A 17,433-nucleotide genomic window follows, 5' to 3' on the forward strand; every position below is an offset into this window, starting at 1 on the left:
TGACAGAGAGAGACACAGCGAGAGAGGGAACACAAGCAGGGTGAGTGGGAGAGGGAGAAGCAGGCTTCCCACTGAGCAGGGAGCCTGATGCGGGGCTCGATTCCAGGACCCCGGGATCATGACCCGAGCCGAAGGCAGACGCTTAACGACTGAGCCGCCCAGGCACCCCACAGCTTACTTATTTTCTTAAGTTAACTCAGCCAGCGAGCTGTAGGACTAAGCCCATAATCCAAGTTTTCAGACGTTAGTGCCCTTCCTCACACCTCAGTCTCCCAGATGAATAGGTGATAATGAGGAATCTTAAGAATTTTAAAAGTCTTACAGGGATATTTTCATATACTACCTGTGTTTTCCATTAAATTTAAAAAAATATGCATTTCAAAGACCTGCGGTCCTATCTCCAGAATTGGGTCTTAAAATTGCAAGAAGAGAAGCGCACAAAGATTTATGTCCAGGGGCGCCTGGGTGACTCAGTCAGTTGGGTGTCTGCCTTCGGCTCAGGTCATGATCCCAGGGTCCTGGGATCGAGTCCAGAGTCCCCGAGTCCCGCATCGGGCTCCCTGCTCAGAGGGGAGTCTGCTTCTCCCTCTCCCTCGACCCCTCCCCCTGTTTGTACTCTCTCTCTCAAATAAATAAAACCTTTAAAAAAAAAAGATTTATGTCCAAAATATGTTCACAGATCATTACTTATTAACAGTACAAAGTTGAAATCAAGCTAAATATATTTATTCAATAAACCTTTGTACAAATAATGATAATTGTTTTTATTTATTTATTTCATTTATTTCTCGGTGCCAGATGCTGTCTTAAGAACTAGGAATAGATCAAAGCATTCAGAAAGGCAGGTTCCAATATGTTCTATTCACTGATCAGTCGGCTTCTGAGACAGATCCATGGATCCAGTCCACATTTCACTGCACGGTAGTACTTCAGAGGGACTATTGTGCGACAGTGAAAAAAATCATGTTTTCAATAATTATTAAATTATATGGAGATGTGCTTACATTAAAAATGTTAAGGGAAAAAACAGTATGAAAAATTGCATACTATATTATTTCAGTCCTAAATGTGTGTGTGTGTAGCACCAAAATCTAAATCTAAGTAGTACCTTCCTCCAGGTGATAGGTTATGGGTAATTTGTGTCCTCGTTTATACTTGTCTGAATATCCTGAACTTTTGTAATGAGACAGAACTGCTGGGGCGCCTGGGTGGCTCCGTCGGTTAAGCACCTGCCTTCGGCTCAGGTCCTGATCTCAGGGTCCTGGGATTGAGCCCCATGTCAGGCTCCCTGCCCAGCAGGAAGTCTGCTTCTTCCTCTCTCTGCTTACGTTCTCTCTCTGTGTGTCTCTCAAATAAACAAATAAAACCTCAAAAAGAAGAAGAAGAAGAAGAAGAAGAAGAAGAAGAAGAGAAGAAGAAAGAAGAAGAAGAAGAAGAAGAAGAAGAAGAAGAAGAAATACTGCTGTGATCGTCAGAAAATTTACATGAAAAACTATTTTGGGGTGCTAAAAAAAATACCAGAATTTCTGAGAACGGGCTTTAGTTTCTCTTCACAGTTAAATAATGAATCAAGAAGTGTAGATGGGAAAGATTTGCAAGAAAAACAATTACCCCAAGGATTGGGAATAGAGGCCAGATGTTCAAACTAGAAAGGGCCGTGCCTGAGAGGGTGTTTAAAAGAGCAGATGTAAGGCATTCACTTGGCACACTGGACCCTACTTTCCATTGAGGTCAGTTGTTCTCACAGAAAGGATTCACACTAGACTGAACTAGTGTGGACAGAAGATCTGATGCCTCCAGAAGAGAAAACGGAGAAGAGCTGTGACCCCAACAGGTAGAATTTCTGGATTGGAGAGTTTCAAAGTTACTGTGGAAAAGCACCAAGGAGAGCCTTCTTTCTGACAGTAACCCTAAAAGGTGTGTTGTTTCCTATCAGCCCCTTCTGGGCAGGGCCTATCAGCAGCACCAAATGCGCGAGACATAGGCCCACCTTGAGGTGGCATCTCCCCAGCAACCTGCGTGAGCCAATCATATCACTCACAGTGGAAACCTGCAGCTCCAGATAATGTCACTTGGCCCCAAACACTGTACAGCCCGTGCCTTTCCTGTCTTCCTGAGAAAGTTAAGGTTGAGCTGCTGAGCCTGACCCTTAGCAGGCCTTTGGAATTCCCCCCTACACAGACTAGATAAGGGATTTTTTTTTTTTAATTGGAAACTAACGAGTTCATTTCCCAATCCCTTATTTGGTGCACAGATCTGTCTATTTCGCAGAGATTTCAGCTCTGCAAATAAGCTGGAGCTGGAGCTAGAGCTGGAGCTGGAGCTTCCCTCAGAAAAACCGCTGGTTGGAGGTGGTCAACAGAAATCTCAACAAAACATGAACAAGGCAAGTTCTTGCTGAGACTCACCCAAAGAAAATCCCAGAGGAGAATGCTGAGCACTCATTTCAGGATGAAGCTGCAAGAGCAGAGAAGTATTTGTACCACAAATGAATACCGTCCATTGACCAAGAGAGGCAGAAGGATTCTCCCAACTGCTGCAGCCCCCAGGATGAGAATCTGGCTCCTCCCGAGGTCGCTTCCTCTCCTGATGCTGTTCTCCGCCCTGCAGACACCCACCGGGTGTTCTGAGGTAGGGCACAATTGAGGAGGTGATTCTTTATGGTCAGTGCCCCACTGGAGCGCTTTCCTGGTGACAACCTTTAAGTGACTTTTAGTCACTTGGGATCTGATTTCATTCAAACATTTTTTTAAAAGACTTTTTATTTTATTTATGTGACAGAGAGAGAGAGAGAGAGAGAGCACAGGCAGGGGGAGCGGGAGAGGGAGAAGCAGGCTCTCCACTGAGGAGGGAGCCCGATATGGGACTCGATCCCAGGACACTGGAATCATGACCTGAGCCAAAGGCAGGCACTTAACCGACTGAGCCACCCAGGCGCCCCTCATTCAGACATTTTAACCAATAATGCTAGTGAAGGGGGCACCTGGGTGGCTCAGTCTGTTAAGTGTCTGCCTTTGGCTCAGGTCATGATCCCTGGGTCCTGGGATCGAGCCCCGCATCGGGCTCCCTACTCAGCAGGAAGCCGGCTTCTCCTTCTCCCACTCTCCCTGGTTGTGTTCCCTCTCTCACTGTGTCTCTCTCTGTCAAATAAATAAATAAAATCTTAAAAAAAAAAATAATGCTAGTGAAGGGTGTTGAAAACAATTCTTAAAAATTGAGGAATTCTTTAGAGTTTATAAATTTGGCGTTAATGGAAGCTAGAGGCATAATGTTATTTTCTTGATTCTCCATAAAATTTAAAACATTGCTTCTGTAGGACAAATGATGCAAAATAAAGTCTATTTGGCTTTCGACCGTTTCATAGGGATCAACTCAAAAGAAGTATTATAATTTAAAGATCTATATAATGAAAAATAATCTACTGTTAAGAGATAACAGAGTACATACTTGAGATCTAGTAATACAGTAAAGTGTTTAGAGCTCACAAGACGTAACAGAACATGATACGATTGATTTTGTTTTGTTTTGGCTTAAATAGATTCTGTAGACCTATTTGTAAACCTTCTGTAAAGAATTATTGGTAAAGATCATTTAAGCAGTCTTAAAAATCTGTTCCATTTTGCACACACCTAGATGTCTTCTCATCATAAATAACAGTAAAACACCAAAATGGCATGTTTTTGAGTTTCAGCTGCAACATCTTTGACACTGACCGGATGGAATCTTATCTCCTAATATAAGGAGTGCTGTTTATTAGAAAAGCATCGTTTCTTTGCCAAGAAGAAAACATCTTGGAATTTAGATAGTTGAAATCATGGCTCTGAAAAACAGACTGATGATACTTAATGAACTTGTATTCAAATCTCTAACTTCAGTTTAATATGGACTAGATATAATAGGTAACCTTCAATTGACTACCCATAGGAAATTATCTTTTTCCCACTCCTGGCACACTCCTGAGCACTTTACCATTCCCCTGGTGGTGGGCAAATTTAGTTGATTGGTAACATCAGGAATAATAACTGGGCATTCTGAGTTTGACTCTGCTCTTTTTCCTCCTGGGAGTTAGCCTGAAAGAAAAGGACACGAGCTCTGTGCTCCTCCATGACAAGAATCTTATCTTTGGGCAGGCCACAATCCAATACTGTCTGCAGCTCAGTGGGCAAGTCTGCCTTGTTCTGGGGTTTACTCTTAACAAATCTACTTGCCATCAGACCCAAAGATATGTGCCCCAACAATTCAGCAGTAAAGATGATATTTTAACCTTCATACATGCTCTTTTTTTCCTCAATTTTTAAATCAGATCCTGGTCAGAAGAGAGGGCTCTTATTTACTGGGGACCCCTAGGGACAACCCAACATTACTCATCACTGAAGTTTTTTCGTAAATAAAGTTCAGAGACTTAATACAAGTTTTAGGTATTCATAAAAGAGATCTTCCTTAATACCCATGACAGGATGTGAAGGGGGTCAGTAGAGGAAACAGAAAGTACACATAAACTTTAAGATTATAATTTTTTTTCTTCAAAGTACTATGCAAAAATACTGGTTTTGGTTATACAAGAAGGGTCACTTCCTCCCTGGGGAGGTGAGGGTTTTTTTGAGCTTTTAGTAATAGTTATCAAACCAAATTCAATCTCTGGCACAGGTCCTGATGCAGGAAGTACTAGGACAGGGTAATGATTATGAGTGAAACTTATTTCAGCACATAAGTTTTGAGAAGAAGACTTGGCTTTATGGAGGATAGCAAGTCAGGCACCGGATCCACCATCTGATTTGAAAAGTTAAAGTCAAGATTTTTCTTTTCTTATAGGTTGCAGTTAACATTGACTTTGACTTGACACCAGATTCCTTTGATGATCAGTACCAAGGCTGCAGCCCACAAGTCATGGAGAAGCTAAGTCAAGGGGATTATTTCACAAAAGAACTAGAAGCACATGGAAATTACCACAGGGTCTGGGCGAATGCCCACTTAACCTGGCTGAACAGAGGAAAAGATCTCCCCAAGAACATGAATATTACACATGCTGTGGCCATCTTGGTTTATACATCAAACAATAGTGTCCACGCAGACTTCACTAAAGCCATGGCCAGTGCTGGGAAGTCTCCGCAGCCGTATAAACATTCATTCCGTTTCAAATACCTGCACTACTACCTGACCTCAGCAATCCAGCTGCTAAGGAAACAAATGGTCATGAAGAATGACTCTCTGTGTTTTCAGGTGCATCACGAGATGAAGGATATCTATTTGGAAGCCTACAGAGGTGCCACCATCCGATTTGGCCAATTCCTCTCCGCCTCCCTCCTGAAAGAAGACGCACAGGAGTTTGGGAACCAAACTCTATTTACCATATTCACCTGCCTGGGTGCACCTGTACAAGAAGTCTCTCTCAAGAAGGAGGTCCTGGTCCCTCCCTATGAGTTGTTCAAGGTTGTAAATGTGAGCTACCACCCGCGAGGAAATTGGTTGCTGTTGCGGTCAGCTGGGAACGTGAGCACATATAACTGTCAGCTGCTAAAAGGTATCATACTATCGATCTAAATGGAATCTGCTCTTTATCAGGATCACAGGCCACTATTCTTTTAAAAAAGTTATTTTTCTGAGTGGGCTTACTGGGGGAAAGGCCAAAAACATGGAAATTGGCCTTCAGAAGTAGTGGAACTGACAGATTAGAGAAGACCTGCCTTATTTCTTGGTTTCCCTCCCCTTCTTTCTCCTCAACTACCTCTAGAAAAAATGTGTTTCTTCAGCGGCACTAATATGTGGGACATTCTAGACACAGAGAGTAAACCTCTACTGAAAAAGATAGCACATACATTTTTTTTTACTTTATTTTATTTATTTTTACCTTCACCCTCAAACTCGGTTTTGTTTGGGTTTTTTTTTTTTTTTTTGGTTTTTTGGCTTTTTGGCTTTTTTTGTTTGTCATGGTCATTACAGGAATAAGGAGTGCTGTGAGTAAAGCAGGAGGCATGATTTATTCATTCACTCTTATCTATTACCCATCTTCTATGTTCCAGGAACTGGGATGGGAGGCGTCAGGTGATATGAAATGAATAAAGCAAAATCACTATCCCAGGAAGAGTTTTAGTCTAATGAGAAACGGAAATATGAGCAAATGTCCACACTCAAAAGCACTAAGCAATATACCAGATGTTTAAGCAATGGTTTTGGCTTCTCAGTGTAGGAAGCTACTCATTCTCTCTGGAGAAAGTGAGAAAGTCTACACGATAGAGGACCCCATGGGACTTGAAGTAAGAATGGGGGTTTTCAGTGAAAAAGAGAGGAAAAGTCATTCCAAGCAGAAAACAGCATATGCTGAATCACAGAGGTTTCAAATAGCCAGTGTCTAGGGAATCTTTGTAATTCTGGATGGCTAGAATATAGGAGGCAAAAGACACAGGAAGAGGCGAGGAGTAGAAAAGGAATAGGGGAGCAGCACCTGGGTGGCTCAGTCCTTAAGCGTCTGCCTTCAGCTCAGGTCATGATCCCAGGGTCCTGGGATCGAGCCCCGCATTGGGCTCCCTGCTCAGCGGAAAGCCTGCTTCTCCCTCTCCCACTCCCCCTGGTTGTATTCCCTCTCTTGCCCTCTCTCTCTCTCTGTCAAATAAATAAATAAAATCTTTAAAAAAAAAAGAAGAAGAAGAAGAAAAGGAATTGGGAATTGATTGGGGTGGGGAGACTTCTGACAGGCCAGATGGTTAAAACTCTTGTATTCCATGCTAAGGACTTTCAGACTTCATGCTGTAGATATTGAGAAGTCATTGGAAGTTTTTAAAGAGTGGAGCATCAATGAGATCAGTATTTTAGCAAGAGCTCTGATGATATTGTGAAAAATGAACTGAAGTGGGAGAAATTGGAGACATCACAGAACAAAAAAATATTAAGATCTTTTTTAGAAAAATATGTGGCCGGCTCCATTCCATCCCTGTACGTTGCCAGCCAGAGTCCCTGCACAAAATGGTAGTTCTGTGGCAAGTGCCTGGGCCCTGTTTGATTTAGAAGGAAGATCGTCCTTATCCACGTGTGCATGTGTTCACACTCACACTTAACTGTAATGTCTACCTTCGAAATATCACTGAATCTTTCTCTATTCCATCATTACTGCTACTGTTAATAATTCAGGCTATCAGCATTTCTCAGCATTTGGGGGCTGCAGTGTTACAATGATCCTAAAATTGGCATCCATGCTGAGGTCTTGGGCCTGCTTACTCTGGCCTATCTGCAAACACAGACCAGCTGAGAGGTGACCTATCAATACTTTTATCTCTTCCTGCCTGTCCGCAGAAGTGTGGCAGGCAGCAACATGAGTGAAATGAGTATCTGTTCCACAGAACCAAGAGATTAGTGTTTGCAGAGGCGAATGAAAAACTAGAGTATGAAGCAAACAGTGAGATTTTAACACCAAACGAGAACATTCATAGCCAGATTCCAGGGTTCTTTGGAACTACATTGTTGTTTCATCCTCATCAGGATGAAGTTGAGACAGAAAAACTTTTCTACTGGGTTGATGAACACAGTAAAATACATTAAGTAAAATGTTGTAGAACATTTACATCAAAGGGTAGGAAACTGAGAAAAAGGAGTATATAATAGAAACTTTTTAAAAATATTTTATTTATTTATTTGATAAAGCACAAGAAGGGGGAGGAGGCAGAGGGAGAGGGAGAAGCAGGCTCCCTGGGGAGCCTGATGTGGGGCTCAATCCCAGGACCCTGGGATCATGACCTGAGCTGAAGGCAGATGCTTAACGGACTGAGCCACCCAGGCTCCCCTATCATAGAAACTATTACCCATATTCTCTACTCCGTAAGTCTCAAAGGAAACTATTTCAAGACCGTCCCCACCAAACTAATGATCTTTGCTTTCCTGTCAGGAAGCTACTCAAACACAACTTGGAGTTAAGGCTTAGCTGGAATAGCCATGCACATTGCTAGACTCTGGAAGCTTGGCTGGTCTTGACTGGATATTTGAAATCACAAATCATACTTAAGGGAATCAGTAATCTTGTATTGCTCTGTAAGCTCTTTGTAGGCAGACATGTGACTACACAGTATTTAAGAGTCTGGCATGGAATCCTGGCAGTTTGATCCCAGATCCACTCTGTCTGGATTCCTATCCAACTTGTGCAATTTTTCAGCTGTGTTCTCAGTCAGTTGCTTAAACTCCCTTTGTTTCTTCAACTATGTAAGGAGCATCATAATAGAGCCCCTGAGGGCTCTTGTGAAACTAAACTAAACTAAACTAAACTAAAAACTAAACTAAACTAAAACTAAAACAAAATAAAATACTAAAGTATTTCTACAAGACCTAGCATGTGATAAATGGTAAGCAAGTGTTAACCAATATTAACTTTAGTCTCCTGACACATAGAGGTGATCAATCTACATTTGTTGAAAAAAATCTATATTTGTTGAATGAGTGAATAAATGAAGCATTCTCTTTTAATACTTCCAAGTGATCTGGTCTTTGGGTCAGATGACCAGATAACTCAATTGACTAAAAACAGTTTCGATATTTACCAGAAAGAGAAAATATTCTAGAAAGTTCAACCCCTAGTCAAAAATAAGGAGCTATAGCCACGATATGACTAATTTAGAATGTGGTCGTTTGCAATGTGAGTTACTACATCTAAATTTTTCCTAGAAATTCACCACTGTGCAGTGTTGGGAAGAGATTGTAAATGGCAGGAAAAAAACGACCCCTGGTCGTAAAGGGTGATATTTTGGTCAGAGACATTGCAGGGTAGGCCAAGAGCTGGAGTTGGAGTTTCTTCCCAGCCAGCACAACTACAAAACTATTCAGAAGATTGAAAGAGGGAGAAGAATCAGCTCAAGCTGCAGGGATTCCATTCTTCCTTTGACTCTGTTGGCTCTGGCTGAACGTTGCAGAGAAGGCTGCTCCATCCTCTGGTTCTGCTTTCCCTAAACCTCATATGGAAGCCAACTAGGGAAGCCTCAAGGCTGCCATTGGCTGGTTGATAGCACAGGCAAGTTAGTTGAGGACAAAAAGGCTGTATCATCTTGAGATAAACACAACCAATATCCACCTATCTCTACTGATTACAAACAAAAAAAAGTTTGATTAACTTCATGATGCTTTCAGCTATTCACTGCAGTGGTGTTTGTTTGTTTTCTCAATAAGTAAGCTATTTCTGAAACTTTCTTTAAGTCATTTCTGTTAACTGACTAATAACACTTTACTTATCCCAACATCCTGGAGCAGTATTGGGTTTATCCATACATGAACAATGGGAGGAGGGAAGTGGTGTGTTTTTCTTTTCTGGGAGTCCTTCACTGGAAGGGAGTAAGATCAATGGACTCTCCCCAGACCTGCTTTTCTAGCTAACTGCTATTTTGGGCCATCAACCTCAGTCTAGGGATTCCCAGATGGTATTCTAGAGGACTGATATCTAATTCCTCATGAAACCAGAATCCTCTCAGGAAACTGTTTCTTATCCCTTCATTTTTTTCCCCAAGCAGAAGCCACAAGCTATTCTACATCTAAAAAGTCCTCTGAGCCAATGACTTGTTTCCTCTCCTGTTCCCTCTTAATCTGACAGACATCATATTTGAAAGACAACATGAAGACCTTTAAAATTGGTCAGCCAGGGGCGCCTGGGTGGCTCAGTTGGTTAAGCAACTGCCTTTGCTCAGGTCATGATCCCGGAGTCCTGGGATCGAGTCCCGCATCGGGCTCCCAGCTCAGCGGGGAGCCTGCTTCTCCCTCTGACCCTCTCCCCTCTCATGCTCTTTCTCTCTCTCTCTCTCTCAAATAAATAAAATCTTTAAAAAAATAAAATAAAATAAAATTGGTCAGCCAGGACACCATAATTCTCCCAATGAAAAGATAATAGATTAGAGAATATAGCTTCCCCAGCCCCTCGATTTATTTCAGAATTGGTTCTGTTAACTTGTAACTACAGTTCTCAAGTTCAAAGAGTACCGAGGAATCTGTCACGTTCAGAGTTAAAAGGAATTGGTAGCATAATATATTTAAGGAAGGGCAATGCAAAAGAAAAATTGTTTAAGACATTCTACACTAATGGCTCTCCCTTCTAATTCTTCTCTCATCCCTTTCGTGACCTATACTGGTTACCATAGAAACAGATGTTTTCATGCCCGTTGAAAGACTCAAAATATGTTACGTTAGTTATTTGTCCTTAAATGTTGTTTTGTTCAGGAAAATAACCCGTGCCAAAAATCTGTAAACACACAAATACATACTCTGTTCTGTATCACTGGATTCACAAAGAAGGATTTATTTGTTAAAATGTTTCACATAATCAAAATTCTTAAGCATGTTTCTAGAAAAAATACAGTCAGCTTTTGTAGGAAGCCTGGTTTTACATGTTAACTGTGCCAGTTACTAGCAGTGAGAATGTGGGCAAAGGCTTAGTCCTTGTGTGTCTCCATTTCTTTACATGTAATATAGGGGAGAAATGTAATGAAACCTCCCTTCTAGGATTCCGGTGAGGATAAAATGACTTACGCATGTAAAAGCTCTTAGAACAGATTCTGACACTTGTAAGTACTCAAAATTGGCAGGTACTATTACTGTTACATATTATTTATTTATTAATTTCCTGTTTTCCTGTTTTTTTTTTACTCTGGGCTTTATCTCAAACTAGTCTTCCCTAGTTGTGGCATCACATTAACCTTGAAGTAGAGTGTCTGACTCAGCCAAATGGATGAAAGAGGGACACCTGAGTGGCTCATTTGGTTAAACGTCTGCATTCAGCTCAGGTCATGATCCCCGGGTCCTGGGATAGAGTTCCGCATCGGGCTCCCTGCTCAGCAGGAAGCCTGCTTCTCCCTCTCCTCCCCGCTCGTTCTCTCTCTTGCTCGCTTTTGCTATCTCTGTCTCTCTCTCAAATAAATAAATAAAACCTAAGAAAGAAAGAAAGGGAGGAAGGAAGGAAGGAAGGAGGAAGGAAAGAAAGGAAGAAAGAAAGAAAGAAGGAAAGAAGGAAAGAAAGAAATAGAAAGAAAAAGAAAGAAGGAAGGAAAGAAAAAGAGGAATTGAATGAATCTAGGAGGCCACATGGCATGGTGGAAAGAGACTAGACTTTGGAGCCAGGAAGGGCTGGGCATATATGTTAGTAGCTATGTGGCCTCGTATAAATGACAACCTAAGAGCCTGTTTCTTCATTTATAAAGTGGAGGCAAAGGGGAATATTGTGGCAGTCCCTGGCGTCCACCCTCTCAAACACAATTGAAAAACTCTGGGAAAGCACTTTGCACATGGAAGTGGGATAATAGTTTAGTTTAGAAGCACAAATGTGAGCTTCAGTGATATTGACGGTGAAGAAAAAAACGAAGAGATGGAAGAAACAAAACTTATCCTTGTTTGAGCGCCAACTGGTTCCTAGATAACTCTCTAAAGAGTAACACTCATTAATCTCCACATTTGACAGAAAGGGGCTCTAAAGCATTTGGAGTATTTGCCTCCAAATATCAGATTAACTATATATACTGCATATCAGTTTTAGCTTTTTCTGCTTTTTTCAAGGGATTGAGTATTTCTTTCTGAACAATCTGATAAAATTCACAGATTCGGAGTTCATGAAATACAGGGTGTAATAATTATGTATTTCTCCCCAAACTGTATATCCTAAGGCAGCAATGACCAAATTTAGGTTATGATCCACACAAAAAATGATACTTATGTAGCAAATTTCATTCACAGAAGGTTTTCACACACATTATCTGTTTAATTCTTACAACCACTCTGTACATTGGTTACTGACCCCACTATACTGATGTGAATACTGAGGTTGAGAGAGGTTACATGGTTTGTATGAGATTATTCAGCTTATAAATGTCAAAAGTGAGACCCTTTCCCATGTTTCATGACAAAAAGCCCAGGACAGTGTTCTCTACAGACTGCTTTCAGGAGATTAATTTGTTCAAAAATATTACTAAGAACCTACTATTAGTCTCAATCCTCTGTGACTGTGACTACATTGTAACTCACTTCACATACACATAAACATACAAGTACACACACGCATGTAAAACAAGACAATCATTCACCATTTCACATGCTGTTTGACTCTAGTGTTTTTTATTCTAACCCATTTTATCACATTATTACAGTGATGGTCATGATAAAGCATTAATGCATCACAACCTCCGATTTGAAAAATACTAGGATCAGAGGGAATAAAAAGCATTGAATAGATAGTCTAGAAGGAAAGTAAAAACAAATACAAAAGTAAATTTAATGTGAGTTTTCCTTAAATGAAAGATTTCGTAGATTGCATTTAATTCACAGATGTTTTTCATTTATTCACCTACATAAAGATACTGTCTGTGTAAAAATAATGATAATAATGATAAAGCATGAGGTAGAAATGTTAAAGACTATAAGAGAGAAAAAGTGGGCGCCTGGGTGGCTCAGTTGGTTAAGTCACTGCCTTCGGCTCAGGTCATGATCCTGGAGTCCTGGGATCGAGTCCCGCATCGGGCTCCCTGCTCGGCAGGGAGTCTGCTTCTCCCTCTGACCCTCCCCCCTCTCATGTGTTCTCTCTCTCTCTCTCTCATTCTCTCTGTCTCAAATAAATAAATAAATAAAATCTTTAAAAAAAAGAGAGAGAAAAAGTAACAAGAGAGGAAAGAAAAGTTACTTTAACCTGAGAAAATAAAATGAAAGTAAGCTTTTTTAATATCCTAGTTATTATGAAGGGGGCTGAAGAGGTGGTTTTGAAGGATGAGTATGATTACAAAATGGTAATGTCCATATATTTGTCCTTATTTGAGCATCAATCATTATAGTAGCCATGAAGTACAGCAAAGGGGAATGGTAGGGACTGTAGTATTTCCAACAGTCTTGAGATGAGATGCTCTCATTCTACAGATGAGAAAGCTCAGGTCCAATGAAAGTAACGAACATAAAGGTCAGCTAGGGACAAAGCTTCAAAACCCAAGCTAATCACTTCCAATAACCATAATTTCTACCCACTATATTGTTTCACTGTCAATCAATATTCTCTGATAACTCTTCAGTAGAATCATATCCTGTTACAAAGTGAGAAAGGACAGAGACAGAGGTCCTTGTGATCTCAGCCTCAGTGAAGAGAAAACAAAACAAAAAATGTTTGAGAATTATTCTAATGAATGAGCTGTTCAAGTGGTATTAATGGTCTCGAGGTCCCTGTGAGAATTCAGATAATACAATTTTAGCAGGAACTTTGACAAAAGCTTAGAAATAGGTATGTACTATTAATTTTCCTTATCTACTCTTATTAGTGAAAATGGATTTTAAATAGTTTGTATATATAGAATTCCAAGAAATTCCAGGAAACTCAAAGGATTTTATGCGTTATTATGTGAAAGTAATGGGAAAATATTTCTCCATCGTCTGGTCATCCTATCAAGCAATATATTCAAATATTGAGGCAATCACAGAATTGAATGCCTTCCTACTCCCAAACATCTTTTCTATCCTAAATAGTCAGGGAAGGCTAGTTGGAAAGGAGATCCCACTCTTTAGAGCATTTTGCAATATGTGAAGAAACAATACTGTGGCTAAAAAGATAGAGTTGAGCCAGGCTGCCTGAGTTGGAATGCTGCCTTCACTGCATGCTAGATGTGCGATGTTCGGTAAGTTTCTACACGTCTGTGTCACCGTTTGATCAGCAGAAAAATGAGGATAATGAGAACAAATACCTCATAGATTTCCCGTGAGGATTAAATGAGCTAATTGCTAGCAAGTGCTTAAAACGCACACAGCATGGAATAAGTTGCTAATCAATGTTAGCTTTCATAATGGTGATGAAGATGATGATAATTAAAATAGGGATACCAGTGATGGTGATGGTGCCGCTGATGACAATAAAGATGGAAAATCAGGAGAGCTCACACACCGACTACCCAGGCAGGTAACCTGGAGTAAATCTCTGAACTTGTTGGTGCTGTTTCATCTGCAAAATAAACAAGCTGAGTTCTGTTGGTTAGAAAAAATTCTAAGAGGATACTTTTTTTAAAGTAGCTAACTTCACATATTTTTATTAGGAATTTCCTAAGTTAAAAAAAAGTGAATCAAAGGAGAAATAAGGTAGTTTTTAAAAAAATAAACTCTGCTACCTAAAAGTTCTCTAACTTTGTGTTCGTTTTGACAGGTTCCAGCAAAAAGTACAACCCTGCTCCCATGGTTATTGCTTCTCTCTCCTTTTTGACCAGTGTTGTCATCTCTTCCAAAAGTGGAGTATAAAGGAACCTTGTGGTTTTGCTTTCTCTGTGCCCTTTTGCTTGATGCCAGTCAGAGGCAAGCGGAATACCCTCGGGGAATCACTCTGCCCAGTTATCAACTGATGCAGCGCTTGGCTCAGCCCGCTGCCTGTGAGAGGACCTAGAACGCAGTATATCTCTTCTCCATGGACACAGAGATTCATCCTGGAATAGAAAAGGACCCAATCAGAGCTGGTGAGATACAGTCATGGTAATGTTTTGGAATTGGGATTGGGAATGGGGTGTGGGAGCCTTTTTACTGAGTGGAGATTGATGAAAGCAGAACGAGTATGAGCCTACAACTGCTAGCAGCTCTCTTGCCACCAGTAGGGGAGACTCTATCTCCTTGAGAATGGAGTGAACACAATGAAGGAGGAACTGGAAAATGAAAAGAAACAGTCTGATGAGAGAATATGAGCCCCTAGATCCAACTGTGCCTGAAACTGGAATCCTGGGCTTTTTAAAAATTACATAAATCAGTAAATTGTATATTTGCATAAATAATTTGAATTAAATTTCCTATCTCAAGCAATCAAAGGAGTTATGAATGCTTCTTTTTTTTATTTAGCAATCCTAAATAGGAACAAATCGAGAAGCTTGAGTTCGAAAGCACAGAAAAAAAATCTTCATCAAATGGAAAAGCTTTGAACCCCAGAGAAATAATTAAAAGTGTAAATTTTCTTCAGAGATTTTTATCAGCATTCAACACCAAACCAGTGTAGACTCAGATAGGAGGAAATACGAAAACTTGAGAAATAAAAGGGAAAGTTAATAAAAGATGTTAGTGAAATCTCATTCACTGGCAGTAATGGGGCGCCACACATGTTTCTAAAATATTACAAAAGTTAGAATTTAAATTCACATGTTAATTTACAGAGGGACTTTATGGCAAATTAGATTTTAAGTCGTCATCAAAAGTTTAGGTACATTTATTAGGAAAGCATGCAGATGTGTGTGGATATAAAGGAGAAGATATGAGAGGGAAAAAATCTGATAACCAAGCAAATATCAAAGATATATCGAGTACTTACTATGTGACAGTAATTAAATAAAAGGAAGTATAAATCACCAAACTTCAAAGCTGGGGATTTTCTCCAACTCCCTTCAGTTGTATACAATATAAATGGGACAATGGGAGTTGCCCTGATTTCCAAAGATCTGGACATTGGGCTAAACGGAGTGAAATTATGAAAGTCCATGCTACTTAGCTCCTCTGAGATTTGGGTAAGAAACAATGAAAGTGAAATCAGCTCATTTGACCCCAGTAGGACTTTCTAAAGGGACAGTGCCATGAGAGAAGAGACTCAGTGGGGAATTAGCTGCATATAATCCCCCGGTTGAGAATTCAGGCATCTAGTATATCATTCTTTACACGGAATTTTGAGAACAGGGCCAAGCTCACCTCTGTCACCTAGCTTACATTGGCCTCTATGCCTAATAAGGCAAGCATAAATTCTCCATGTTTTCATGGACACAGTTTTCATGATTTATTGCCCAGGAACATTGGCAGGTTAGCAGCTACTGAATAGAGTCTCATCGGCCTGGCTCTGCAAACAAGCTTTGTTGTGAGCTTTAGCGAAGCAATAGAAAAGCCTCCCAACATCTTGTGAATATTTTTTTTCTGTGCCATATAAATGCACTTACTGAGCCATACTATGTACAAAACACCTTGGGGATTAAAAGTTGAATAGTGTAAGCCAGATCTTCCATAGTTTACAATCTCTTGGGAGAAATGAAGAAAAGAACACAAGTCACAGAGGAAATACCAAAAGAAAGGGGAATATCAAGCCTTCTGTTCACGAGAGCTCAGAAGAACTTCTGAGGCAAGAGAAGAAGCCAGGAAGGCTTCAGGGAGGAGGCAGCATTAGCGCGAGGTCTTGGGACCCTGGGGTGGGAGCAAGGGGTGAGAGGAAGAAGTCAGCGTAGGTGTGTGTCAAGCGCTTAGTGCTGAAATGCATGCAAATAATAAGCGCTTCGAGTTTAGAGAAAAGCGAGATCCCTCTGCTATGATCCCTCTCAAAGCTGGATACAGCTTTCTACTGGAAATGAGGCTCAAGGGAGGGCTTCAGATGGAAAAAGGAGAGCTGAGTAGAAAAGAGACAGGGGATATAGGAATGATCAGTGTACACAAGGGTCAGGAAATAGATCTGGCAGAGAGAAGCTGTAATGTGGACTGAAGAAGAAAGAGCCACCCAATCAAGCTAAAAGGACAGCCTAACGCATTGGATCTCCATGAGAAATCAGTCTTCTGAGTAAGACATGCTTGATAGGTGATCTTAACGCATGATCCCAGCACCTGGAGCACCAATGTCCCTTAAGAACACGTTAGAAATGTGAACTCTAGGGCCTGATCCCAAATCTATAAAATCAGAAACCCAGAACCTGTGTTAAGAAGCCCTTCAGGCTTGTGACTTATGGGATTATGATCCGTAAAGGAATAACCAGGTTTTTGAAAAGATAACTTAATTCTTCCTCCTGTTGCTGCTTTATAGAACAAATCTCCAGAGATAGAAGTTATTCTCTTGAACTGTGTAGATTTGTGGGCTAAGGATGAATGTGCATACTTTGCATTCCCTCAGTCTCTCCCTAGAGTCCTAAGTTTTTGTGCAAAAAATCACGTGGATCATTAAAAGAGTTGACACTATAAAGTTGCAGAGTATTTATCTCCTATAGTAATTGTTATTAATGCTTCTCTCTTTTTTGTGTACACAAAAAAATACTTTGGCTTCATTTATTGTTTTATTTGTATCTTTACGATCCAGTGTTCTACTATGCCTATCTGATTGTCCCGAGGTCCCCTATTTGCTCTGACTTCAAAAAATAATAAATCCAGTGAAAGAAAATTTCTGTAAAGCTTGATTTACTTGGAGCACCAGGATTCTTGGCCTGAGTTTCTAATGATCTGAATCAAACTGACTTATACTTTATGAGCCCAGATCTTGATTTGGTAAAATTCAACAGACATTTTTTGAACTAGACGCTTTCAGAGACACCAACATGTACCAAATATTGGCAAGTGATAAAATGTGGGAAAAAAAGGTTATTACAGGTATTACAGGACTCCCTCCCTTCCTCCTCCCTCCCTCCCTCCCTTATCTTCTTGTAGTAAGTGCCCATGTGTTTTATTTTGTTGTGCTTTATGACAGTTCACTTCTTCCTCCCCACTATTGCTTCATTCAGTTAGGTCACACTGTGCTCGTGG

The 17,433-nt window shown here is 40.5% G+C and overlaps 1 protein-coding gene across 1 annotated transcript; it reads left to right on the top strand.

Moving 5' to 3' along the window:
- The first annotated feature begins 2,097 nt into the window (after window positions 1-2,097).
- On the top strand, window positions 2,098-17,036 carry ART4 (ADP-ribosyltransferase 4 (inactive) (Dombrock blood group)). The gene is made up of 3 exons (XM_045873823.3): window positions 2,098-2,631; window positions 4,813-5,521; window positions 14,123-17,036. The coding sequence occupies exons 1-3, from the start codon at window positions 2,431-2,433 to the stop codon at window positions 14,212-14,214; spliced, it is 1,002 nt and encodes a 333-aa protein (XP_045729779.1). The 5' UTR covers window positions 2,098-2,430; the 3' UTR covers window positions 14,215-17,036.
- Window positions 17,037-17,433: the final 397 nt, after the last annotated feature.

This window comes from Mirounga angustirostris, unplaced genomic scaffold (genome assembly GCF_029215605.1).
Source record: "Mirounga angustirostris isolate CCGP_5_RB_7025 unplaced genomic scaffold, mMirAng1.0.hap1 SCAF_5, whole genome shotgun sequence".
Taxonomy (NCBI): Eukaryota; Metazoa; Chordata; class Mammalia; order Carnivora; family Phocidae; genus Mirounga; species Mirounga angustirostris.

What these genes read in the sequence shown, in the direction of transcription:
- ART4 (XM_045873823.3), top strand. Translation starts at nt 2,431, where the DNA reads ATGCTGAGCACTCATTTCAGGATGAAGCTGCAAGAGCAGAGAAGTATT. An exon ending in CACCCACCGGGTGTTCTGAG is followed by an intron (nt 2,632 to 4,812) that starts GTAGGGCACAAT and finishes CTTTTCTTATAG; the next exon opens with GTTGCAGTTAACATTGACTT. An exon ending in TAACTGTCAGCTGCTAAAAG is followed by an intron (nt 5,522 to 14,122) that starts GTATCATACTAT and finishes TCGTTTTGACAG; the next exon opens with GTTCCAGCAAAAAGTACAAC.